This window comes from Peromyscus californicus, unplaced genomic scaffold, assembly GCF_007827085.1.
Source record: "Peromyscus californicus insignis strain IS unplaced genomic scaffold, ASM782708v3 Scaffold_3__1_contigs__length_106647218, whole genome shotgun sequence".
Lineage (NCBI taxonomy): Eukaryota > Metazoa > Chordata > Mammalia > Rodentia > Cricetidae > Peromyscus > Peromyscus californicus.
This window is the reverse complement of record NW_026294551.1, coordinates 28,812,984-28,838,198: the sequence shown is the minus strand read 5'-3', so window position 1 is coordinate 28,838,198 and position 25,215 is coordinate 28,812,984. Positions and strand designations below refer to the sequence as shown.

Below are 25,215 nucleotides of genomic sequence, written 5' to 3'. Positions count from 1 at the left end.
GTGTCAAGTGCTGGGGATCCAACCCAGGGCCTCAGGTACATTTTACCAGAGACATGTCCCCAGCCCCACTTGAACTAGATCTGTGGAGGTTTTTTTCCCCCACACCAGGTAGAATTCCAGTAGACAGCAGCTGGGTGTCTGGGCAAGCTGGTTCAGCAGATAAAGGCACTTGCCACCTAGTCTAACAACCTGAGTTTAGTCACCAGGATCCTCATGGTGAAAAGAGAAAGCCAGTTCCGAAAGCTGTCCTCTGGCCTCCACTCCTTCAGGATATGTATCGCATGTGTGCCCTCACAGAATACAGCTTTTTTTGTTGTTGTTTTCTTAAAAAAAAAAAAAAAAAAAAAGGTGCTGGGCAGTGGTGGCACACACCTTTAATCCCAGCACTCGGGAGGCAGAGGCAAGCAGATCTTTGTGAGTTCGAGGCCAGCCTGGTCTAGAGAGCGAGATCCAGGAAAGGCGTAAAGCTACACAGAGAAACTCTGTCTCGAAAAACCAAAAAAAAAAGGGGGGGGGGCTGACACTGTAGAGGCAATGATTTGGTTCCCTAACATCACAAAAGACAAAGGATACAAGGTAGGAGGTAAAACATGTTATGTAACAGGAATAATGTGAATCGCAACCAAAAGCTGTCCTTTGGACTCCCTCTGGATGTCATTATCTAGACCTGATTGGTTATGTTTGGCCACTGGTGAGCCTTTAGTTTTACTATCCTCCTCCTCCTTTTAGTGTGTCCTGGAGCTCACTCCATTCTCTCAGCATACAGAAACTGTTCATCAAAGGAGTTAGTAGTGTTTAGGAGCTGTATGCAGACAGGCAGAGACAAAAATCACGTGTTGATTAGATCATTGTAACCAGTATACATGAAAAAAAAAAAAAAGAAACAGCCTGGTGGTGGCACATGCCTTTAATCCCAGCACCAGGGAGGCAGAGGCAGGCAGATCTGAGTTTGAGGCCAGCCTGGTTCTACCAAACTAGTTTCAGGACAGCCAGGGCTACCCAGAGAAACTCTGTCTGGAAAAAGCATACTGTCTTAGCTAAGAGTGACAGTTTTCACCAGCTTTGTTTTGAGAGGTCTCAGGTACCCCAGGTTGGTCTCAGAACTCACAACTCAGCCACCAACCCCAGGCTTTATCAGTTTCTGAATAGTCAACAGGCACTTGCTTGTGTTTTAAGCCAGACTTTGAGAGATGGAAGTACTACAGGAAGGTTAGCCTTGAAAATGGAACTACTTACGTGCTTTTACCCTTCCAAGAATACACTGAATATCCCATGCTGCTCTTCCAGAGAACCCAGAAGTTTGGCTCCCAGTACCCAGAATGGGCAACTCTAAACCACCCTTACCGCCAGCTTGAGGCCACCCACACCAGTGCACACACATGCCATCACAGGGGAACATGTTAGGGGAAGAGATGGTCAGTGATTAAGAGCAATTGCTGCTTTTGTAGAAGACCCAGGTTTAGTACCCAGCACCCATGTGGCAGCTCACTGCATCCATAAATCTAGTTCCAGTCAATCAGACACCCCCTTCTGACCTCTGTACACCAGACCCTCACATGCATGCAGTCTTTGATGAGAGGGACTGAAGCTGCAGGAGTCTGTGTGTACAAGCTTCAGCCTGGGAACCACATTCATTGCCCTTTTTTTAGCCCTTCATCTCAATGGTGTCTTTTTACCTTTGTCTTGAGACTTTCTCCTGAGTAACAGACATAAACCTGGCCTACTTGACTTGGTTTCACTGTCACTGTGTTTTCACACACCCATCTTCCAGAAATACACATTTCTCTATTAGCTGATGCAAATTTGGGTTATTTCCTAAAAGAGCCAATGTCACACTTTGACTCTCCCCTAGTACCTTCCCTAGTGTCTTGATCTTTAGCTTGTTTCTGAGAAGATTCAGATTTTTGTTCATAGTAAATAAGACTACTTTGTTTAATGCCGTCATAGTCATGGGACAAATTTACTTTCAGTTCCAGCAAATGAGCACAAGGCACTGCATCCAGTTCCAAAGTCTTTATTGTTTTAGAAAAGATGATCCATTCATTCTGTGGAATGAAGAGCTATGTCCAGGGATCCATCAGTAGCGCTGGAAAGGACCCAGTGATCCACCTCTACTCATACACCCAGTCGTGAGCACAAGACTTGTAGTCAACCAGTTCTTCAGGCTTAAACCACAGACTGATCTCCTTCTGTGCACTTTGCACTGAATCACTGCCATGAATGATGTTCCTAAAAAAGAAAGCTAATTTGTTAAGTGGTGTTTCAAAGTGCCAGAGGCCATTTAATAGATAACAGCAAGTCGCAGATACTGCAGACCTTTTCAGTCAGTGACCCACCTGACACTGAATTACATTCCCCCAATTATCCCAAAACCAACTGTAGGACTGAGAGTGCCGGTCTAGAATGTATGAGGCCCTACAATGAATCTTCAGTGTAACAAAACATTTAACTAAAATCCGTCAGATAGGACTGAAGAGATTGATCATCGGTTAAGAGCACTTGTTGCTCTTGCAGAGGACCCAGGTTTGAGTCCACATGGTGTCTCACAATCATATATAACTCAGTTCCAAAGCATCTCATGATCTCTTCTGACCTCTGTAGACACAGGGCACACATCATACATACGCAACCAAAACCCTCAGGAAAATCTTTAAATGTCACACCAAAAAAAGCTGTAAAGGTACTCAACTTAAAACTTCCAAGATTTCGCCGGGCGGTGGTGGCGCACGCCTTTAATCCCAGCACTCGGGAGGCAGAGCCAGGCGGATCTCTGTGAGTTCGAGGCCAGCCTGGTCTCCAAAGCGAGTTCCAGGAAAGGCGCAAAACTACACAGAGAAACCCTGTCTCGAAAAAAAAACCAAAAAAAAAAAAAACTTCCAAGATTTCCCTTCAAAAGAATTTATAACCCAAGATTGCTATGTCTGCCAAAGATAAGTTCCTTCTTAAATTACTGAAAAATAGAAGTGGGCAAGCCTCCAAATCTAAAGGCAGACAAGAAGAGCCAGTCCTAAATTTTTTTTTTTTTTTGGGGGGGGGGGAGGCAAAGGGGTAGGGCTAGTCTCAAACTTCCTATGTAGCTAGAAATGACTTTGAACTTTCTGATCTTCCTGCCTCCACCTCCTAAATGGGCTGGGAACTGAACCCATGGCCTCCTTCATGGCAGGCAAGAAGTCTACCAATTAAGCTACAGCCTCAGCCCTCTGCATTATCTCTCTTTGGTTAGTTGGCTGGATTTTCGAGACAGGGTTTCTCTGCATAGCCCTGGCTGTAGTGGAACTGTCCCTACAGACCAGGCTGGCCTTGAACTCAGAGATCTGCCTGCTTCTGCCTCCCAAGTGTGGAATAAAGTCATGCACCACCATGCCTGGCATGCATTTTCTTAAAAGTGATTTGCAAACCAAATCATGCCATCCATGCTTATTCGTAACAATCATTTTATTCCATCTGAATCTACAAAGTTTGGGTACAAATTATGGCTTAGGGAATCAAAAGGTTAGGTTTCACATCCATACACACAGTACCAAATTTGGTGAGGTTAAAAACCTTGGTTTCGCCTGGCGGTGGTGGCGCACGCCTTTAATCCCAGCACTCGGGAGGCAGAGCCAGGTGGATCTCTGTGAGTTCGAGGCCAGCCTGGACTACCAAGTGAGTTCCAGGAAAGGCGCAAAACTACACAGAGAAACCCTGTCTCAAAGAAAAAAAAAAAGTGGTTTCCCACATAGGAACTATCACATGCAGCTCTCTGTATAGTATCTCAATTACAAATTTTAAGCAATCATTTGTGAAAGTGTTTAGTGATAATTTCCACCTTACATTAAATTCAGGTTTTCCTAAACTTGGGATAGCCCAAAATGTATACTCAGAGTTAAAAGTGTATTACTTCCTTTCACACACACACACTCTTACCTGCCAACTTGAATGCAAAAATCCCCTCGAATGGTGCCTGGCTTTGAATCAGCTGGATTGGTCTCTCCCAGCATCATTCGGCCTGTCTTCACCACATTGAGACCCTCCCAGACCTTGACAGACGAAAAAGACAATTACTGAGAACCATTAATGACACTGATTTCTGCATTGTGGTCAGACAACCCCAGCAGAGAGCAAGAGCCTATGTTTTAAACACAAGTAGGACAAAGAGGACAAAGTCTGGGGAAAGATCAGTGATCAGTGGGAAGGGCCTTTCTGGGAAAGCGAAACATGGCAAGGGTTAATCATAAAGGAGACAGTACTGCAGGGAAGAGAAGGAAAGAACTAGTCTAGGAACTGGAAGTACTCAAACAATTTCAGTACCTTTTCCTTGCACTCTGCCATCATCCCCAGGGGACAGCAAAGCCACCCAGAAGACACTGAACTCATAGTGCAGGGCTAGAGAACTTTTGCATGACATTACATACTTAGAAATACTTTCCTGGGTCTAGGAAATGTAGCTGGAGAATTTCTCTCCAGCTCCTACCAAGTCCCGGCAGTCCCACAGCCCACTTATAAAATAAACACACAGACTCTTAACATTATTTAAACTGTTTGGCCTAATGGCTCAGGTTTCTAACTATCTAGTTCTTACATCTTAAATTAACCCATTTCTATAAATCTATACCTTGCCACATGGCTCGTGGCTTACCAGTATCTTACATGTTGGTACTCATGGCGGCGGCTGGCAGCATCTCTTAACTCAGCCTTCCTGTTCCCAGAATTCTCTTCTCTGCTTGTCCCACCTATACTTCCTGCCTGGCTACTGGCCAATCAGCATTTTATTTATATAGACCGATCTCCACAGCAAGGAAACATTGCAGTCAAAAGTATTTGTCAGACATAGTACTTCTTTGAAAGCCTACAGAGATCTGCCTTAAGCTCTTTTTATTTTCTTTATTTGAGACAGGGTTTCTGTGTAGTCCTGGCTGTCGTGGAACTCGCTCTGTAGACCAGGCTGGCCTCGAACTCACAGAGATCCCACCTGCCTCCCAAGTGCTAGAATTAAAGGTGAGCATGATACACTACCAACCACCTGGTTCCTTTTACTTTTTTAGCTATGTGTGTGTATACACATGCACATGTGAATACTGCTGCCTATGGAGCCCAGAGGCATCAGATCCTTGGAGCTGGAGTTACAGGTGGTGTGAGCCAGCATGTGTGGGTGCAGGGAACCTAACTCCAGACCTTTTCAAGAGCAGCATGAGCTCTTACCACTGAATTCTCCAGCCTAGAGCCTTTCAAAATCAGATTTCCTTTCCTTCCCCCTTCCAAACACCTAGTTAACTAACTCCTGCCTATCTAGAACCACAGTACTCAAGAGGTAGAGTTGTAGATGAGCCTGGACCACAAAGCAAAAGCCAATCCCAAAAGAGAGGACAAAGTAATTCATTCCCCTGTTAGTACATGACAAACACTCACCATAGCCACCACAGGCCCTGAGTTCATGTATTTCACCAGCCCGGGGAAGAAAGGACGGTCTTTCAGGTCAATGTAGTGCTGCTTCAAGTGTTCCTCAGAAGCCTGGCAGACAAGAGGATCCCATTAGGGAACAGGCTGTATCCCACTTTGTGGGTGGGGAAGGGCTCTCCAACATGGCAGGTTCTTAATTCCAGGTTTGGTATTTCAGTACATTCAAAAGGATCCATTCTATGAAACACACCATTATGGCAGAAAAAAACTATTCTGATCATAAAGATACCCTAGAGCTGGGAATGCAGCTCAGTGGTAGAGTGCTTGCCTAGCAGGTGAAAGATCATGAGTTCAGTCGTCAGGACCGGTTTTTAAAAGGAGGAGGACTGCGGGGAAGCCATGCAGTCTTGTAGACCTGAGTCTGAATTCCAGAAGCTCACTGGCCAGCTAGCCTGGAATATGCAGCTGTGAACAAGAGACTCAAACAAGATGGACATACACACACCATGCACAAGACAAGAGCAAATGTTTAACAAGACACTATGCATGACAGCTCGTGCCTGTAATCCTAGCACTTGGGAGACTGTGGCAGGGGGAATCACAAGTCCAAAGCTGCCTGAGATAGAGATCTTGTCTTAAAAAAATAAAAGACTCAGCTGGGTGGTGGTGGTACACACCTTTAATCCCAGCACTTGGGAGGCAGAGGCAGGCCTGGTCTCCAGAACAGAGCTCCAGGATAGCCAGAGCTTCATAGAACTCTCTTGTATTGTCAGTGATGTTAAGGATTTATAACATTAACCAAGTGGTTTGTGGCAACATTTGGAAAGTGAAATGTTGGCTGGATGTGCCAGATAATAGATCACCTCAGGTTCCCCTGGTCAAGGGAACCTTTTAAACATTTCAGATAAGAACAAACTTAAGATTTGTGTGTATGAGTGTTTTGCCTGCATGTGTGCCTGGTGCCCAGGAGGCCAGAAGTTATCACGTCCCCTGAACTAGAGGACGGTTATGAGGTTAGAGGTGGTTATGAGCCACCCTGCAGTGATGGGAATCAAACCCATGGCCTCAGCAACAAGTACTCTTAACTGCTGAGCCATCTCTCCAACCCCGAAAAATCTTTTATTGTTTTGTTTTGTTTTTGAGACAGGTTCTCTGTGTAGCCCTGGTTGGCCGGGAACTGCTATGTTAGTTAGACCAGGCTGACCTCAAACTTATAGATCCACCTGCCTCTGCTCCTGAGGCTTTCCTGGTTTTTTGTTGTTTTTAAATAACTGTGTGTGTGGGTGTTTTGCCTGCATGTGTATCTCTGCATCCTTTGCATGTCTTATACCGACTGAGGCCAGAAGAGGGTGTTGGATCCCCTGAAACTGGAGTTTCGGTTCTGAGCTGCCATGTGCCTGCTGGGAATTGAACCCATCCTCCAGAAGAGTAAGGTGCTTTAACCACTGAGCCTTCTCTCCAGCCCCAAGAACTAAACTGAAACCCTTTGTTCAATTCCAGTAGATATTTATACTTTAAAAGTAACCTTTTAGGGCTGGAGAGGTGGCTCAGAGGTTAAGAGCACTGGCTGTTCTTCCAGAGGTCCAGAGTTCAATTCCCAGCAACCACATGGTGGCTCACAACCATCTATAATGAGTTCTGGTGCACTGTTCTGCTGGGCAGGGGTACATGCAGACAGGGACACTGTAAACATAAAAAATAAATAAGTCTTTAGAAAAAAAAAGTAACATTTTATCAGTGGGGTAGTGTGGCACATGCCTTTATCCCAGCACTCAGGAGGCAGAGGCAGGAGGATCTCTGTGAGTTCCAGGCCAACTTGGTCTATAGAGAGTTCTACATAGAGAAACCCTGCCTCAAAAAACCTTGGGGAGTCGGGGGTGGGGAGGAGAGTAACTTTTTTTTTCTTTTTCAGACTGAGTCTCATGGAGCCCAGGCTGCCCTTAAACTCCAGGCGTTAGCCCAGGGTGACCCTGAACCTCTGATCCTCTTATCTCCACCTTCCAAGTGCTGAGATTACAGTATGTGCCACCACACCCTACTTTTTATGCAGGGCTGGGGATCCAACACATATGCTAAGCACTGTATCAATTACACATTCAGCTGTGGCCACATATATGGAAAATAGTTACTATCCAACTCCAAGGAGGGATGCAGCCTTAACACCTCCGTGATCCCAAACTTTCTCCTAAGGCACCAAAGGATTGCAAGACCCCACCTACTCATTCCTACAGTGTGGGCCCCAGGCTGTCTCCACTCCTTGCTGCCCCAGGAGACACACAAGGAGAGTGGAGGTCCTTTGCAAGGCGGAAAGGACCGAGACAGGACCAGGGCGCACAGCGGGAGGGGAAGCCAGGCCAGAGTCACGTTACCTCTGCTTAACCTTCCCAAGGGCGTCTGTCCTCCCCGGCCTGGGAAGGGGCCGGCGGGCCACCACCGTCTGGTGAGGGGCGGAGGTCAAGATTCTCCTGGGAGCGAAATCGGCCAAGAGGCGTGACTCCAACTCCAAAAGGCGACGTGGACAAACCACTGGCGGAAGGGCAAAACACCCGGGACCCAACACAGAGGGGTAGGGGCGAGGGGAGCGTTACCCGAAGGAACTTCATGGCCACTAGGCGGAACCCCTTCTGCTCGAAGCGCTTGATGATCTCGCCCACCAGGCCGCGCTGCACGCCATCTGGCTTGATAGCAATGAAGGTACGCTCGAGGTTGGCCATGGTCCTGCCGGGGCAAGAAGTGCAGTCGCTGAGGCTGGGCCCAACCAAGCCCGCCCAGGAGGCCACGTGGGTTACCGCCACCGCCGCGGAAGACACGTGGCTTTCCGGGTATTCGTCTCCACCCGGGAGGTCCAGGGAGGGAACCGTGGTAGCCTGAGGTGAGGTGATGTTGGGGTAGAGAGTGCATCCCAGCCTTACCGAAAGTTGGATGGTCGGCTGGTGTCTGCGAAGAGCGACCAGAGCAAAGAGTAGTAGAGCAACCACCGGCCTGCGCGGGGGTAAGGGAGGAGGGGCGCAGGGCGGGACAAGGGACGCCCCACCCCGGAGGACCGGCTGCCCTACCCAGGACGCTCAGTCGGTCTGATCTGCCAGTCGTCTCTGTCCCCGCCCAGCGTCCCACAGTGCACGCCCTTGTAAGGCTATTTAGGGCTGAGAGGAAGGAAGTGATTTGTTCCCCACCCAAGTCAGACTGTGTTTTGCCTACGACATGCTCCAACACAGGGACCTGCTACTAGTCCTGAATTCTTTATTCTTGGAGACATCTGCATTCACCCTTCCCTGGGGCACTAGCGCCCAGCTGGACTCTCCCTGCTCTAGCGTACCCCAACTCCTGACCACCTCTGAAATTCAACCCTCTATTCCTTCCTCTCTGCTTGAGTTCTTAGCCTTCCTCATCCAAAATGACAGCTTCCCTAGGAGCCAAGTGTGTCCTCAGCCCCCTCCTCATAAGGCCATCTGTTCATGTCCATCTCAGAATGACGTTCCAATTCCTAGGATAACCCATGCCCTTTGACACCAGGATCTGCCCCCTGCTGTTTGTCTCCCCACCTACCTTTCCAGCATCCTTTAGACACACAGTTCCCACCCAGAGACTGGGATCCCTGCCCGCCCAGCACTACCCACTTCAACCTGAGCCACTCCTGGCAAGAGTCTAGAGTTTCCAAAAGCTAACGGCCTGCCAGTACTTCAGAGAGAAGTCAAGACCAGCCTGGTCAATTTAGTACACAGTACTCCAAAAGCAGCAAAGCCAGATGTGATGACAGATGCCTGTAAGGCTAGCATTAGGGAGATAGAGGCAGGAGGATCAGGATTCAAGGACAGGCACTGCTACACAGTTTAAAATCAGCCTGGTCTATGTCTCAAAATATACAAAATGAGGTGTTGGGGAGATGCTCAGCAGTTAAAAGCACTTGCTGCTCTTCCAGAGGACCAGAGTTCAGTTCCCAGCACCCACATACTTCAGGTAGCTCACAACTGTAACTCCAGTTTCAGAGGATCTGATGCCTCTCATCTCTGAAGACAAGTGCCTTGTGCACATACTCACATCCAACACATACACCTACATGTAATTTAAAAAAAAAAAAAATACAATAAGCCGGCTGGTGGTGGCACACACCTTTAATCCCAGCACTCAGGAGGCAGAGGCAGTGGATGTCTGAGTTCAAGGCCACCCTGGTCTACAGAGTAAGTTCCAGGACAGGCTCCAAAGTTACAGAAAAACTCTGTCTCGAAAAACCAAAAAAAAAAAAAAAGAGGTGGGCGGTGGTGGCGCACGCCTTTAATCCCAGCACTTGGGAGGCAGAGCCAGGCGATCTCTGTGAGTTCAAAGCCAACCTGATCTACAGCACAAGATCCTGGACAGGCACCAAAACTACACAGAGGAACCCTGTCTGGAAAAACCAAAAAAAAAGAAAAAAAGATAACAAACTGGGTGTGGTGGCAAATGCCTTCGTGGCCGAATCTGCAAAGTGAGTTCCAGGACAGCTAGGGCTGTTACAGAGAAACCCTGCCTTGAAAAACCAAAAAATAAAAAACAAAAATAAATCTTTAAGCTAAGTGGTGGTGGCACACGCCTTTAATTCTAGCACTTGGGGGGGGGGGGGGGCAGAGGCAGGCAGATCTCTGTGAGTCCAGCCTGCTTTACACAGAGTCAGGACAGCCAAGGTTACACAGAGAAACCCTGCCTTGAAAAAACAAAATAATAAATAAATCTTTGAGAAATACATATATAATGACAGGCTGGAGACGGAGTTCCTTTAGTGCTTGCCTAGCATACACAAGGCCCTGGGTTTGAACGCCACATAAACTGGGTATGGTAGTGTACCCTTGATTGAAGATTGAGCTCTGTGGTAGGCCCAATTGTGTAGCATGCACAAGGCCTTAGGACCAACCTCCAGTATTCCAAACGGATTCTGTATTCTGAGAAGCCAGGCCAGGCAACTTGCAGACATTTCTCACCCCGTGTCTTCCTTGAAAACCACCAGCAGCCTAAAGGTACCCACCTCCAATGTCCACAACGGCTTCATTTGTGTCCAGACCAAAAAGAAAAAAAAACAAGTTACACTGCCTTGACCACTCTGTGAACCAGCTGCCTCTTCTCCCAATAGGCTTGGGGCTTGAGCTGGGGCCTTGAACATTCCCAGTAAGAGATTTAGGGTATTGCCCAAAGCATTTGAGACTGGCCCAGAGGAGTTAAAATGTCTAAAACCCTCCTCCAACTCCATGGCACCACCTCTGGCTAAGGGCCTGCTCAGATTGAACGTCTCTTTGCTCTCTGACCATTAAGATAAACGATTATACTCTAAATTTGCTTCATACAGGCTTTGCACTGGGCACCTTGGCCTACATTTTTTTCTTTTTTTTTTTTCTTTTTTTTTTTTTTTTTTTGATTCCAAGCGAGCACTATGGTTTGGAATGACTCTAGCCCTGGTTTAATCAAGAGGACATACCCTCCTTTAACGGTTCCCTGCTTCTCTGAAGGAATCAGCTAGCCCTTCTCTCATATTCTCTATACACCAACATAGCAGTGCTCACTACCTGGCATGGGAGCCTCCCTCAGGCTGACCTCAAAACTGAGGTTATCACTGTCATGGCTCCAGCCCAACTGAACACTTGTAACTCATCAGGTGGATAAACACCCATCATACCTTATCACCATCCCAAACCTCAGTTAACAGAGCATCAGCCTGGGAACACTGGCAGTGACTGACACCAGCCCTCATTCTGGGGCCATTTCCTTCATTCCCAGTCTGAAATACCCTATTTGCCCGGTTGTTCGGCTGGTTAGTTTTTTTGAGATAATCTTACTGAATAGTGCTGGCTGGACTATATCAGTCTAGCCTCAAGCTGGCTGCAATCCTCCTGCCTCTTTCTCCTAAATGCTAGGATTACAGGCATGTACCACCACACTCTGGTTTTGGAGTTACTAAATGTCAACTGTCCCGAGTCTGGAAATTCCACTGGACGTATCTGTTGTGGAATATTAGTTTAAGACGTGTTACATTCATTCATACTATGGGAACATTTGTTTAATGATGCAAAGACGTGTTGCATTCTTTTATATTGCATTTATTTAACTCTGTAAAGTTGTGTTACTTTGCCTGTCTAAAACACCTGATTGGTCTAATAAAGAGCTGAATAGCCAATAGCGAGGCAGTAGAAAGGATAGGTGGGGCTGGCAGGCAGAGAGAATAAAGAGAAATCTAGGAGGAGTAGATCTAGGATCGAGAGGAGGAGGAGGACTCAAGGAGCCAGACACCAGCTGTACAGCAAGACACAGAGTAAGAAGTAAAGAAAGCCTGGTGGTGGCGCACGCCTTTAATCCCAGCACTCAGGAGGCAGAGGCAGGCAGTTCTCTGTGAGTTTGAGGCCAGCCTGGGCTACAGAGTGAGTTCCAGGACAGGCTCCAAAAAGCTACACAGAGAAACCCTGTCTCGAAAAACAAAAAACCAAAAAAAAAAGTAAAGAAAGATATACAGAAATAGAGAGAGGTAAAAGCCCAGAGGCAAAGGATGGGTGGGGTAATTTAAGAAAAGCTTGCAAGCCGGGCGGTGGTGGCGCATGCCTTTAATCCCAGCACTCGGGAAGCAGAGGCAAGTGGATCTCTGTAAGTTCGAGGCCAGCCTGGTCTACAGAGCTAGTCCAGGACAGGCTCCAAAGCTACAGAGAAACCCTGTCTCAAAAAACCAAAAAAGAAAAAAAAAAAGAAAGAAAAGCTTGCAAGAAACAAGCCAAGCAGAGGCCATGCATTTATAAGAAAGAATAACACAATATGTGATTTATTTGGGAGTTGGGTGGCAGGCCCCCCAAAAGAGCCAAGAGTAAAAAACAACCAGGATCTGAGCAGTAAAGCGTCATTTACCCCTTAGTCGGGTCACATACCTCCCCTACCCTACAGTAGTAGTCACTACCACTTCATATGACACCAACTGATGGTCCCAGGCCTACAGAAGATATGGCTTTTCTTATTTGAGGGTAACTACAACTTCTCACAACTTCCTCTTTTTGATTTTTCAAGACAGGGTTTTTCTGTGTAGCCCTGGCTGTCCTGGAACTTACTCTGTACACCACGCTGGCCTCGAACTCACAATGATGCACCTGCCTCTACATCTCAAGTACTGGTACTAAAGGCATGCGCCACCACACCCAGCTACAATTCCCCATTTCTTCCTCTGAAAGCCTCTCGAACAAGATGGGCATCTTTCATTTCCCACTTTTTAAAAAAAAAAAAAAAACTTAAGTACTTGTATAGCCCAGGTTGGCCTCAAACTATAAAGCTGAGGAGGACTTTGAACTTCTGATCCTATCTCCTGAGTGCTTGGATTACAGTGTCACCATGCCAAGTTATGTAGTGAAGGACAGAACCCAGGGCTTCATGCATGTTAGGCAAGCACTCTGTGTATCTAGCTGTATCTCCAGTCTGGGAGGGGGTGGGGTTCCTATTTTTATTTTTTTGAGACATGGTCTCACTATGTAGACTAGGCTGAACTTGAACTCAGAGATCCCAGTGCCTCTGCCTCCTGGAGTGCTGGAATTCAAAGGTCTTCTCCACCACACTCAGCTGGTTTGTTTTGACAGTTTCACTCTGCAATCCAGGCTGGGCTAGAATTCATAATCCTCCTGCCTCTTTTCCTGAGTGTTGGGATTACAGAACTGAGTCAACATGCTTGAGTTGGCATCTTTATTTCTGATGGATCCTCTGTTCCCAACACAGTTTTAACCACCTCACACATCCTCTGCAGACACTGCTGACTGGCTCACTGCCAAGAGTGAATAGAGATGCAGGGGATGAGAAGAAAGATAGACAAAGAAATGCCTGTGAATCCCAGGGTGGTGGCTCAAACCTCAAGGACAACCAAGAGTCTCTATGTGTATATGAGGCTAATATAAGTAATTTGCATACCATTTACATTCTGTCAGCTCAGGTTATCCAGAAGCCTGAGGAGGAAGGAAGGCATGCAAAGTGATACAGCAATACCAAATAACTAGCTGACCCAATACCGGAGATAAAACACTTTAATCCACCAGTGGCACGCACTTAACACTGCACAGGGAGTCACAGCTCCCAGAGGCTCCTTCCAGGACAAAGGAAGTTCCAGAAATGTCTAGAGTTGCTGGTCCCTTGCCTGTGAGAACAGGGGTAGGTAAAGAGGAAGAGCAGGTGCCTCCTGTCACTCATAGATCCAGTTTTGTGCACAGCTCTTGTAATCCACCAGCTCCTCAGGCTGAAACCACAAACCGATCTCCTTCTCTGCGCTCTCCACAGAATCGCTGCCATGAATGATGTTCCTGGGTGGGGAGAGAGACGGCACCATTACCAAAACCAGAAAGATGAACCTGCCCACAGTCCCCTGCATTCCCACTGCTGAGAGCCGAAAGCCATGGCAGCAGGAAAGTCAGAATCTCTAGTACTTCAGAATACATCAAAAGAAAACCATTGAAAGAATGACTTCCTGTGAGTGTCCCTCCCACAGAAACACTGACACCAGAGTGTGAGCCTTTGGAAAGGCTCTGGCCAGGCTCTACATTCAAGAAGGTATAGGCAATGGGATGAAGACAAGCAAACACAGGGACCCTCTAAGTCAGCCTCCACCTTCAGAGGCAGGAAGACCAAACTCCAAAAGTGACCTGAGCCATGGCCGGGTGGTGATGGTGGTGCATGCCTTTAATCCCAGCACTTGGGAAGCAGAGGCAGAAAGATCTCTGTGAGTTCAAGGCTAGCCTGGTCTACAGAGTGAGTTCTGAGACAGCCAGGACTACACACAGAGAAACTCTGTCCCAAAAAACAAAAAAAAAAAAAAAAAAAAAAAGTAACCCCTGCCATGGCCAGGCGGTGGTGGCACACACCTTTAATCCCAGCACTTGGGAAGCAGAGGCAGGCGGATCTCTGAGTTTGAGCCCAACCTGGCCTACGAAGTCTACAGCCAAGACTACACAGACAAATCCTGTCTCAAAAAGAAAGAAAAGGTCTGGAGAGATGGCTCAGAGGTTAAGAGCACCAACTGCTGTTCCAGAGGTCCCGAGTTCAATTCCCAGCACCCACATGGTGGCTCACAACCATCTGTAATGAGATCTGGTGCCCTCTTCTGGGTACATAATAAATAAATAAATCTTTAAAGAAAGAAAGAAAGAAAAAGGAAAGGCCATCAGGAATTCAAGGGTAGCAATATTGAGGCCAGCTATCACACTTGAGAATTGTCTCAAAAAACAACTAAACTTGCCCAGTGGTTGTCACACGCTGATCTCTGTGAGTTTGAGGCCAGCTTGGTCTACAGAGCCAGTTCCAGGACAACTACACAGAGAAACCTTGTCTCGATAAACCAAAAACAAACAACGAAAACTAAACTAGGGGTGGAAGAGGTGGCTCAGTGGTTAAAAGCACTAGCTAGTCCTCCAGAGGACCTGGGTTTAGTTCCCACCATCCACATGGGGTTCAAAACTATCTGTAACTCTAGTTCTGGGGGATCCAATGCCCTCTTCTAGTCACCTCGGGCACCAGGAAACGAAAGGTGGTACACAAACATACAGGCAGGAAAACTATACACATAAAGAAAAAGGAAAAAGGAACTTTAAAAGCTAAAATAAAATAAATTGGGCTGGAGAGATGGTTCAGAGGTTAAGAGTTCAATTCCTAGCAACCACATGGTGGCTCAAAACCATCTGTAGTAAGATCTGGTGCCCTCTTCTGGCCTGCAGGGACACATGCAGGCAGAATATTGTATACATAATAAATCTTCAAAATAAATGACCTGCAGATGGTATCATGTCCATTTTTAGCCTCAGAGGCCCAAATTCTTGTGGCAACTGACTTGGATTTTGGAAAAGGGTGAAAAACACCAATTCTTACCTGCCAACTTGGATGCAAAAGTCTCCTCGAATGGTCCCAGGTTTAGAGTCTGCGGGGTTGGTCTCTCCCAGCATCACCCGGCCTGTCTTCACAACATTCAGCCCCTCCCAGACCTCCAAGGACAAGAGAAGAAGACACAGTCAAGGAAGAAAAACACTCTCAGTAGAAAACCTAGCATCTGATGATTCAAAACAAAAAAGGTCCAGAATAGTGCCCTCTCATTCCCTAGAAAAACAGAATGCCTACTTGTTCCAGTACTAGTGATGCTGGTCACTCTGCCCCTACTCTCTTCCTCCCCAGATCCATTCACATGGCAGCCAGTGGCCTTTTTAAATGCTAAATATTGCCACTGAGGTAATCCCACCACTCCAGAGGTAGAGGCAGGTGGCTCTCTGTAAAGCCAGCCTGTTCTACATAGAGAGTTCCAGAGTACAGCCAGGACTCCATAGAAAGACCTGTGTTGGAGACCCCAAGATGTTGGAGATGTCAGAGTCGTGGGATACCCGCCAAGGAAAGCTGCATAAGGAGTGTGGAACCAGCTCAGGAGCTAGAAGTGTGTTGCAGTCAATAAAACTAAAAGGAGTAGGAGATCTGAAGAGCACTTTGACATCAGACATGGAGATGCAGAGTCTGGAGTTTGCCCTGCTGGTTTTAGGTCTTGCTTTGGTCCAGTATTTCTTCACTATGCTCTCTCATCCCTTTTGGAATGGTAATGTATATTCTGTGTCATTGTATGTTGGAAATGTGTGATCTGCTTTTTGATTTTGATTATACAGGGGGTTATAGTTAAGAGATTGCCATGAGTCTCAAAAGAAACTTTAAACTTTTAAACAGTGCTGATACTGTGATAGACTATGGGGACTTTTGAAGTCAGACTGAATGCATTTTTGCATTATGATATGGCTACAAGCCTATGGGGGCCAGGAAATGGAATGTGATAGTTTGACTAATAATAGCCCCATAGGCTTATATATTTGAACGCTTCATTATCAGGGAATAGCACTAGTTGAGAAGGATTAGGAGGTGTGGCCTTGTTAGGGTGGGTGTGATCTTCTTGGAGGAAGTGTGTCACTGGGGTGGGCTTTGAGGTTTCAAAAGTACAAGCCAGGGGCTGGAGAGATGGCTCAGATGTTAAGAGCACTGGTTGTCCTTCCAGAGGTCCTGAGTTCAGTTCCCAGAAACTGCATAGTGGCTCACAACCATCTGTAATGAGATATGGTGCCCTCTTCTGGTGTGCAGACATACATGCAGGCAGAACACTGTATACATAATAAATAAGTAAATCTTTGACAAAAAAAAAAGTACAAGCCAGGCCCAATGGCTCCCTCTTCCTGTTGCCTTCAGATCCAGATGTAGAACTCTCAGCTCCTTCTCCAGCACCATGTCTGCCTGCATGCTGCCATGCTCCCTGCCATGATGATAATGGACTAAACCACTGAAACTATAAGCAAGCCCCCAATTAAGTGCTTTCTTTTATAAGAGTTGCTGTGGTCGTAGAGCGGCCTTTAATCCCAGCACTGGGAGGCAGAGCCAGGTGGATCTCTGTGAGTTTGAAGCCAGCCTGGTCTACAGAGCGAGATCCAGGATAGGTACCAAAACTACACAGAGAAACCCTGTCTCGAAAAAAACAAACAAACAAAAAAAAAGAGTTTCTGTGGTCATGGTGTCTCTTCACAGCAACAGTACAGTGACTAAGACAGACCCTGTCTCATAAAAACAAAATAAATAAATAAAATGCTAAATGTGGTACCTCCCATAACTTCCCAGCACTGATGACATAACAGCACAGCGGTGACATTACATAGTCTCTGAACACTTGGCATCCTATCTTCCTTCTTACCACCATCCATCCTAACCTTCCTTCTGCACTTTAAAAGCAGAGTTGTGTCTGATGCAGTGATGCACGCCTGTAATCCCAGCACACTGTAAGTAGGAGAGTCATAAGCTCCAAGCCAGTCTGGACCAATTGAGGCTAGCCTGAGCTTCATAGTGAATTACAGGACACAAGGAAGCCAGTCTGGACCAATTGAGGCTAGCCTGAGCTTCATAGTGAATTATAGGATACAAGGCTGGGCTACATATTAAGACCTTGTCTCAATAAATCATTTTCAGAAACAAAGAATGAAAACAGATACCTATTTTGCCTCACAACTGTATCTAAAGTGTTTAGAAAGGCGCTCTTTCTTGAATAAGTATGTGGTACTGTAATAAACCAGCTCCCTCTGTTTCATGGGAATTCAGTCAAGCAGATCAAGAAATCGCTCCTGATTTCTCCCAGCCTTGGGTCGTCAGCTTGGCAAGCAAATGAACACTTGCTTTGGTGGATCAGAGAGCCAATTCTCATCCTACCTGGCTATCCTACTAGCCTGTCTCCTCTGCAACAAAGAGCGCCTGGCACCCAACACAGGACATGTAACACTCACTCTGCTCTACTCCCAAATGAGTCACTCCCATCTACATCCCACACAGACACACTCACCATAGCAACCACTGGTCCTGAGTGCATGTATTTCACGAGGCCAGCAAAGAAGGGACGGTCCTTCAGGTCGATGTAGTGCTCCTTGAGAAGGTCCTCTGAAGCCTGTCACAGGACAAACAGTGAGAACTGGCCCCAAGCCCTTAAGAATCAGCAAGCTAGTTTCTTCCCTTATCCCTCCTGATGTTCGAAACATGTGCTCACAGCTAGCATGTCAGTTAAACCCAGATTCATCCTCTAGCTTACCAGAGAGGAGCAATAACAGGGATACACAGAGAAACCCTGTCTTGAAAAAAAAAAAAGAACTCACTCGTTAGAAAGGAAAAGAAACTATACAGAAAACACCTCAACTAAAATGTTAGATGGAAACAAGGAAAGTGACCTCTGTATTAGATGAGCATTAAGCTGAACCTCGCCATCTCCCAGAGACACCTGACATTTATTCAAAGGATAAAGGCCCAATGCGGTGACCATGTAATTTCCAGAGGTACTTACCTCTAAACTATCTAAAAGTATATGACATATAGCAATAAGTAATCTCGCTAAAGATAAAGAGATGGCTCAGTGGTTAGAAGCATTGGCTGTTCATCAAGAGGACCCAGGTTCAATTCCCAGTATCCACATGGCAGTTTACAACCATCTGCAACCAGTTCTGAGGGATTCAAGGCCTTCTGACCTCCACAGGCAACAGGTACAGAGGTGGTGCACAAACACACGTGCAGGCAAACACCCATCCACATAAAAGGTTTTACATTTAAAAGAGAGAATGAATTAGAGCAGGGTGTGGTATCACATGCCTGTAATCCTAGCACGCAGGAGTCAGAAGCAGGAAGATCAAGAAATTCAAAGCCATCCTCAGATAGATGCATAGTGAATTTGAGGCCAGCCTTGGAAACGTGGGAGGAGGGTAGGGGGAGGAGGAGGAGGGACAAAAGAAGATATATTTGCTTTGAGAATTGGAATTCACATCTCACAGAATTGTTTGAAGAAGAGTTCTTGGCCAATGAATCCTTGATATTTACTGGAATATTGTTATGAGTGGGTGGCTCATGCACAAAATCCCAGGACTCAGGATGCTGAGAAAGGAGGATCACCAAGAGTTCCAGGCCAGTTGTGCCAAACATACATGTATATATTTCATAGGTGTATTAGAATTGTTTCTTTTCTCTGTTCTCTCCAGAGCTCTCCACAGGCAAAACTGCAGTTTTCCCCACAAAACCCCATGTATCATGCCTGACTCATGTTAGGTACTATCAGGTAGTAATTAGTAAAGCAAAGACTTTCTTCCTGACAACCTACCTCAAGGGGGATGGGGGAGGAAGAATAGTCTCTAAAATTATCCATTTAGGAGGCTAGAGACCAAGAGCTCCAAAACACCCAGAGCTGAGTCAGAAATTACAGCTCTGCAGCACTATGTGGGATTCTACATTGCTAGGGGGAAAGACAGACTATTTTTGAAAGCCCCAAATGACTTGGTTTGTTCCAAGATTCAGCCAACATGCTTAGTCACTGAGAGGTTTTCGGGTTCCAAGACACTCTACCATGGAGAAGTCTAGACAGGAAACAAAGCAAACACAGAAGTTACTCTGCAACATTCTTCTAGGCTCCGAATAAACAGGATGCGTGAGATCCACTCACCTGCATAAATTTCAGACCAACAAGGCGGAATCCCTTCTGTTCAAAACGCTTGATGATCTCTCCCACGAGCCCCCGCTGGACCCCATCAGGCTTGATAGCAATGAAGGTACGCTCACTGTTGGCCATGGTCCTGGAGAGAGGCAAGCAGGACAATGACCGGACCGAATCTCTACCGTCATTATGATCCTTCTCAAGTGGATTACGCTCTCATAAAAGTGGCTTTAATATATTATGTCTACCCTAAGCCTCTCTAGTAAAACCCCAATCCCTGCCCAGTTCACTCGTCAATGAATTATGATCCCAAACTGGCAAAGGGCTCAAAAGCAGGAACTGTAATTTCTATTCCACTTGATTTCATAAGCTCCTATTGAGCTTCTACTGTGTACTTAATACTGTGATGGAACTAAGAAAGGAGATATAAAACTAAGACTAAGACACACACACACACACACACACACACACACACACACACACACACACACACACCAAAAAGACACCACTTTTTTTCAGCAATACCAGTTAGGGGACATTGTACTGATACGGTTTTCCTAGTGAAAGTTACATCTGGTACAAGACAGTTGAACCTACGGCACTGGAACCCACAAGAGTTTTAGAGACTATGTCATGATGACCATCTTCATTTTACAAAGAATGAGATTTCCCAGCCCTATGCAATTTGGGATACACCTTAGGATATAATGCGAAAAAAAACAAAAACAAGCTTGAGGATGCATGCCAGTAATCCCACCACCAGGAAGGCTAAGGCAAAAGAACAGAGGATTCCAGGGCAGCCTGGGCAACCTAAGATCCTGAATCCAAATTTAAAAAAAAAAAGAAAAAGAAATGAAAACAGAGCTCAGTGTAGTGGGCTTGGTGTGGTGGCCCATGTCAATGATCCCAACCTAAACTGGGCTACATAAGACTCTGTTTCCCAAAAATAAAAAATAAAAAACATGAAAAAAGATGCCATGACTATGTTCCATCATGGAAGGGGAGGGACTCAGAAGGCCCTGCCTAGGGAGCTAATGGTAATGGGTGAGTAGGTATCATTTTGTTTAGTGGTGTAACTCCTCCATGAAGCAAGCAACTCCAATTAAACTCAGACACACACACACATACACACACAGAGAGAGAGAGAGAGAGAGAGAGAGAGAGAGAGAGAGAGAGAGAGAGAGAGAGAGAGAGAACGAAAATGAAAGTAGGAGGGACTTGCTGGGAAGGAGTTCAGCAGGAGAGCAGAGAGTATAATGGTATAATGGGGGGTGACTATTACATACATGTATAAAATTGTCAGAGAAGAGGACAAAAAATGTGAAAGTCCATTAGGTAAGAACAGCAATTAACATTAAACTATGTATTGGGGGAAAGTGCAATGAGTATTGTGACCAACCAATTAACAGTGGCTTATGAGAGAACCACAGCACAATAGCTAACGTGCAACATCGTCACTGAAGGAAGACACCTGGAGAGCATCCATTCCAGAACGTTCCACTTCTAGCGAACACAATCTCACAAGAATGAAAAGAAGACTCCACCTTGAAAGACAACACCTAAGAGGATAGCCAACACCAGCTCCCGGCTCTGCCCTTCTGAACATGAATTAACCTCTAATTTTACACCTTAAGAGTAGGGCCTGAGCCACTTAGATGTCTTCCGGTGTTCACATGTGTGCTAAGGTATGTATGCAGAAGAACCCACACTAATACATAATCTTTTAATGATCATTTCTGTTGGTGTCTTCCTCCCCGGTGTGTGACCCGCATAAAGAATTGATCTATTCCAGCCCCTATCTATGATACCAAGGACAGGGCCTCGAAGTCAATGGGAGCAAAGAGGATGCCTTAAATGTTCAATCATGTCTTCCAAAGAGACAGAAACCGCAGAGGAGCTGGAGAATCTCTGAAGGAACGTGGAGCAAGCATAGATTCCTCAGAAACGCCCTACCATGCCACACACAGCCCCATGAAAGGCTCTGCACACTGATCTATCTCTCTCTCTCTCGATCTCTCTCTCGATCTCGATCTCGATCTCTCTCTCTCTCTCTCTCTCTCTCTCTCTCTCACACACACACACACACACACACACACACACACACACACACACACGTGTCTCATTCATTCGGCAAGCACTGTGGGAGCTCCAGCTCTGTGCCCAGGACCGGGCTGGAAAGAGAATAAGGCACAGGCCTACCGGTGCAGTCTGACAGGAACTGCAGCCACAGACAAAGGCGAGCCCACGTGGCGTGTCAGGCTGACAGGTCTGCACCTGTCCACAGCCGAGCCCGCGATCTTCCTCAACACCTCTCAGAGATTGCACCCGGATCCCTCTATTTAACGCCCACCTCCCTCTCCGCTTACCTGGGCCCTCAACTGTCCCCTTTCCCTCAGCACCGAAACCCTCTCACCCCTCCAGAAGCCTGGTCCCTCACTCCGGCTGCGACTGCCCGCACCGGAAACGCGCCCTGGCCTCGCGTGGTTCCCAGCAGCGGCTCGCACGGAACCTTTTCGTACAGTTCCGATTCAGGGGAGCCCTTTTGGCGGGACACCGCCGGGCCCTGCTTCCTCCGGTGAGTAGGAGGGCATTCTAGGGAGCACTCTCCCAGGGTTTAACTTCCGACACTGGGTGTGGTTTTTGTTTTTGTTTCCCTCCCCCTCTCCCCCGCCCTCCCCACCGGGCTCTTCCGGCTGGCGGCCATCTTTTGTTCCTATCCTACGGGTCGTGTGACCTCACTTCCCGGGAGGGGGCGCTCACACTGCGTGAAGTCAGGACTAGAGTCCCAGGAGAACCGTCCCTCCCGCTTCCCTTCGAGCACAAATGTACTAAATACTAAATTCTAGAACCTAGGGATAAAGCAGTAAGCTCACTTGAGGCTTCTGGTCGGGTTGAGAATTGGGACAAACAATAAAAAGAAAGTGATAGTGAATACACGGTTATGTAAGTGCTGTGAAGAAGAACAGAGCAGGGAAGAAAAAAAAACAAGGCTGAGAAATCTCTGCAGAAGTGATAATCAAATAGACCGACATGAAGTTCAGTCATAAAGGAACAAGCCTATTATTACCAGAGAGCCGAGAATTATAGTGAGCGCTAGATGGTAGGAAATGCAGTAGGAGAATTTTTTTTATTATTGTAGGAGGATTTTTTTTTTCAATTATTGTTTTTTTGAGGCAGGGTCTCACTATGTAGACCAGGCTGGCCTCTGACTCACAGAGATTCACCTGCCTCTGCCTCCTGAGTGCTGGGATTAAAGGTGTCAAGTCTGACATTACTATTATTCATTATTTATGTGTTCATGTGTATGTCTGTGTATGAGGTAGTCAGAGGGTGTGGTAGTTTGAATGTAATTGCCCCCCATAAGCTCATAGGGAGTAGACATTTTAGGAGGTACTGCTTTGTTGGAGTGGGTATGGCCTTGTTAGAGGAAGTGTGTCACTGTGGGGGTGGGCTTTAAGGTTTCCTATGCTAGGATACGACCTAATATCTCAGTCAACTTCCTGTTGCCTTCTGATCAAGATGTAGCCGGCACCATGTCTGCCTGTACACTGCCGTGTTCCCTGCCTAGATGAGAATGGACTAAACTTCTGAAGAGTAAGCCACCACCTTAAATGTTTTCCTTTATAAGAGTTGCCATGGTCATGGTGTCTCTTCACAGCAATAGAGACCTGAACTAAGAGAGAGGGGTGTCAGGTCCCTAGAAGCTAGAGTTGCAAACAGTTGTGAGTAATCTGATGTGGGTCCTGGGAATTGAACTCCGGTTCTCTGGAAGAACAGTATGTGCTCTATAACCACTGAACCATCTCTCCAGCCCCTTTTTTCTTTTCCTTTTTTTTTTTTTTTTTTTTTTTTTTTTTATGAAATGGAGGGACGGGGTGTTGCTCACTGAGAAAGGTCTTGTCTTCATGGACTCATAGCACTGGGAAGGCTGAAGCAGGAGCATCAAGACTTCCAGGCCACCTGAGTGACAGAGAGAGAAGTCTGGATCACACCTTTAATCTCAACACTCAGGAGGCAGAGGAAGGTGGATCTCTGTGAATTGGAAGCCAGCCTGGTCTAGAGTTCCAGACCAGCCAGGGCTGTTACACAGAGAAACCCTGTCTCAAATACCAAAAAGAAAGAAAAGAAAAGACAAAAAGAAAGAGGAAAATAAAAGAAAATGGGCAAAAGACAAGAATAGTCATTTCACAGGCAGAATATACAGGTGACGGGGGGAAGGAGGAAAAAGAAGGGCTGTGGTTGTAGTTCCGTGGGTAGAATGTTTGCTTGGCATGCACAAAATCCTGGGTGCAATCCCCACAATTATCTAGTTTTGGTATAGTGGCACATGCCTATAATCCCAGCACTTCTGAGATAGGGACAAGAAGATCAGAAGTTTAAGGTTAATCTTAGCTACATAGTGAGTCTGAAGTCAGCCTAGATTGTATCAGACAGCCTCAAGAAAAAGGGAAAGGAAAAAAAATATCAGATATGTTGGCTCATGCCTAGAACCCCATCCTTCAAGGCTGAGGTAAGAGGATTACCTTGAATACAAGGCTAGTTTTACCCGTGTAAGGATTTCCAGGGCAATGTGAGTACACACACACACACACACACACACACACAGAGAGAGAGAGAGAGAGAGAATCTTTAACTTCATTAGCCACTAGAGAAATATGAAGTAAAATCATATGAGGTATCAATACACTTGTAAGAATTCTAAAATAAAAAATAGTGAACACTCTCAGCTTTTGAAAAGCTAAATCAGGAAGACTGAACATTCAAAGCCAGCCTAAACTACAACAGTAAGAACTTGGCTTCAACCTAGGTATGATAGAGGCAGGAACATCAAGAGCTCAAGGTCATCCTATGCTACTTAAATTTGAGATCAGCTTGAGTCACATAAGACCCTGTTAAAAAAAAAAAAACTTCCTAAAAAAAGAGAGAGTCTAGTAATGATGACGCCAAATACTATTGATGAGATAAAACAGGATCTAGGTTCTTGACAGGAATTTAAATTATTCTGACTGAAAAATTCACTTGCTGCCTAGGGATACAGCCCAGTGGTAGAGATTTAACCTAACAGATACAGAACCCTGAGCTTCATCTTAAACTGAAAAGCAAACCTGGAGCTGGGACATGAACCAGCACCCAAATGATGACACAGAGATTATTATTCTCTCTCTCTCTCTCTCTCTCTCTCTCTCTCTCTCCTCTCTCTCTCTCTCTCTCTCTCTCTTTGGTTTTTCGAGACAGGGTTTCTCTGTGTAGCTTTGCGCCTTTCCTGGAACTCACTTGGTAGCCCAGGCTGGCCTCGAACTCACAGAGATCCGCCTGGCTCTGCCTCCCGAGTGCTAGGATTAAAGGCATGTGCCACCACTACCCAGCAAGATTTATTCTTAGTTTTGAATGCTCCACCTAGTTTGGGCATGTTTTTAGCTAGCTCTCTTTAACTTAAATTAACCTGTTTCTCTTTATCTACCTTTGCCTCGGGGCTTACTACCTTTCATACTTCTGTGTATCTTACTTTACTGCTTCTTTCTGTCTGTCTGTCTGTCTGGCGTTTGCCTGGTTTCTTGCCCGGGGCCATGTTCTTGTTCTCTCCTCCTCCTTCTTCTTCTCTAGATCTTACCCCCTTTCTCTTTTTTTTGAGTCTAGATTTCTCCTCCTATTTACTCTCTCTCTCTCTCTCTGCCTGCTAGCCCACCTATCCTTTCTCTGCCTAGCTATTGGCCATTCAACTCTTTGTTAGACCAATCAGGTGCCTTAGGCAAGCAAAGTGAAGCAGATGCAACATATTGGTACATAATTAAACACACACCTTTACATCACTAAACAAATACAGCATAAACAAAAGCAACATACCTTTATACAGTTAAATATTCCACAGCAAAAATAAATGTAACACATCT

General features: G+C 46.1%; 2 protein-coding genes across 4 annotated transcripts; both read right to left on the bottom strand.

Annotated features, from left to right (window-relative positions):
- Positions 1 to 1,998: 1,998 nt before the first annotated feature.
- Nme2 (NME/NM23 nucleoside diphosphate kinase 2) lies at positions 1,999 to 8,428 on the bottom strand. Its single transcript, XM_052756959.1, has 5 exons — positions 8,292 to 8,428; positions 7,968 to 8,097; positions 5,389 to 5,490; positions 3,907 to 4,019; positions 1,999 to 2,229 (listed from the first exon to the last, which is right to left on the bottom strand). The coding sequence occupies exons 2-5, from the start codon at positions 8,091 to 8,093 to the stop codon at positions 2,112 to 2,114; spliced, it is 459 nt and encodes a 152-aa protein (XP_052612919.1). The 5' UTR covers positions 8,094 to 8,097; positions 8,292 to 8,428; the 3' UTR covers positions 1,999 to 2,111.
- Positions 8,429 to 13,370: 4,942 nt separating this feature from the next.
- Nme1 (NME/NM23 nucleoside diphosphate kinase 1) lies at positions 13,371 to 21,867 on the bottom strand. Of its 3 annotated transcripts, none has more exons than XM_052756956.1 (5): positions 21,738 to 21,867; positions 19,334 to 19,463; positions 17,699 to 17,800; positions 15,220 to 15,332; positions 13,371 to 13,661 (listed from the first exon to the last, which is right to left on the bottom strand). In XM_052756956.1, the coding sequence occupies exons 2-5, from the start codon at positions 19,457 to 19,459 to the stop codon at positions 13,544 to 13,546; spliced, it is 459 nt and encodes a 152-aa protein (XP_052612916.1). In that variant the 5' UTR covers positions 19,460 to 19,463; positions 21,738 to 21,867; the 3' UTR covers positions 13,371 to 13,543. The 3 variants fall into 3 exon arrangements, with proteins under 3 accessions (XP_052612916.1, XP_052612917.1, XP_052612918.1); XM_052756957.1 differs by having other exon boundaries at positions 21,691 to 21,820; XM_052756958.1 differs by lacking the exon at positions 21,738 to 21,867 and adding an exon at positions 21,524 to 21,681.
- Between the last annotated feature and the right edge of the window lie 3,348 nt (positions 21,868 to 25,215).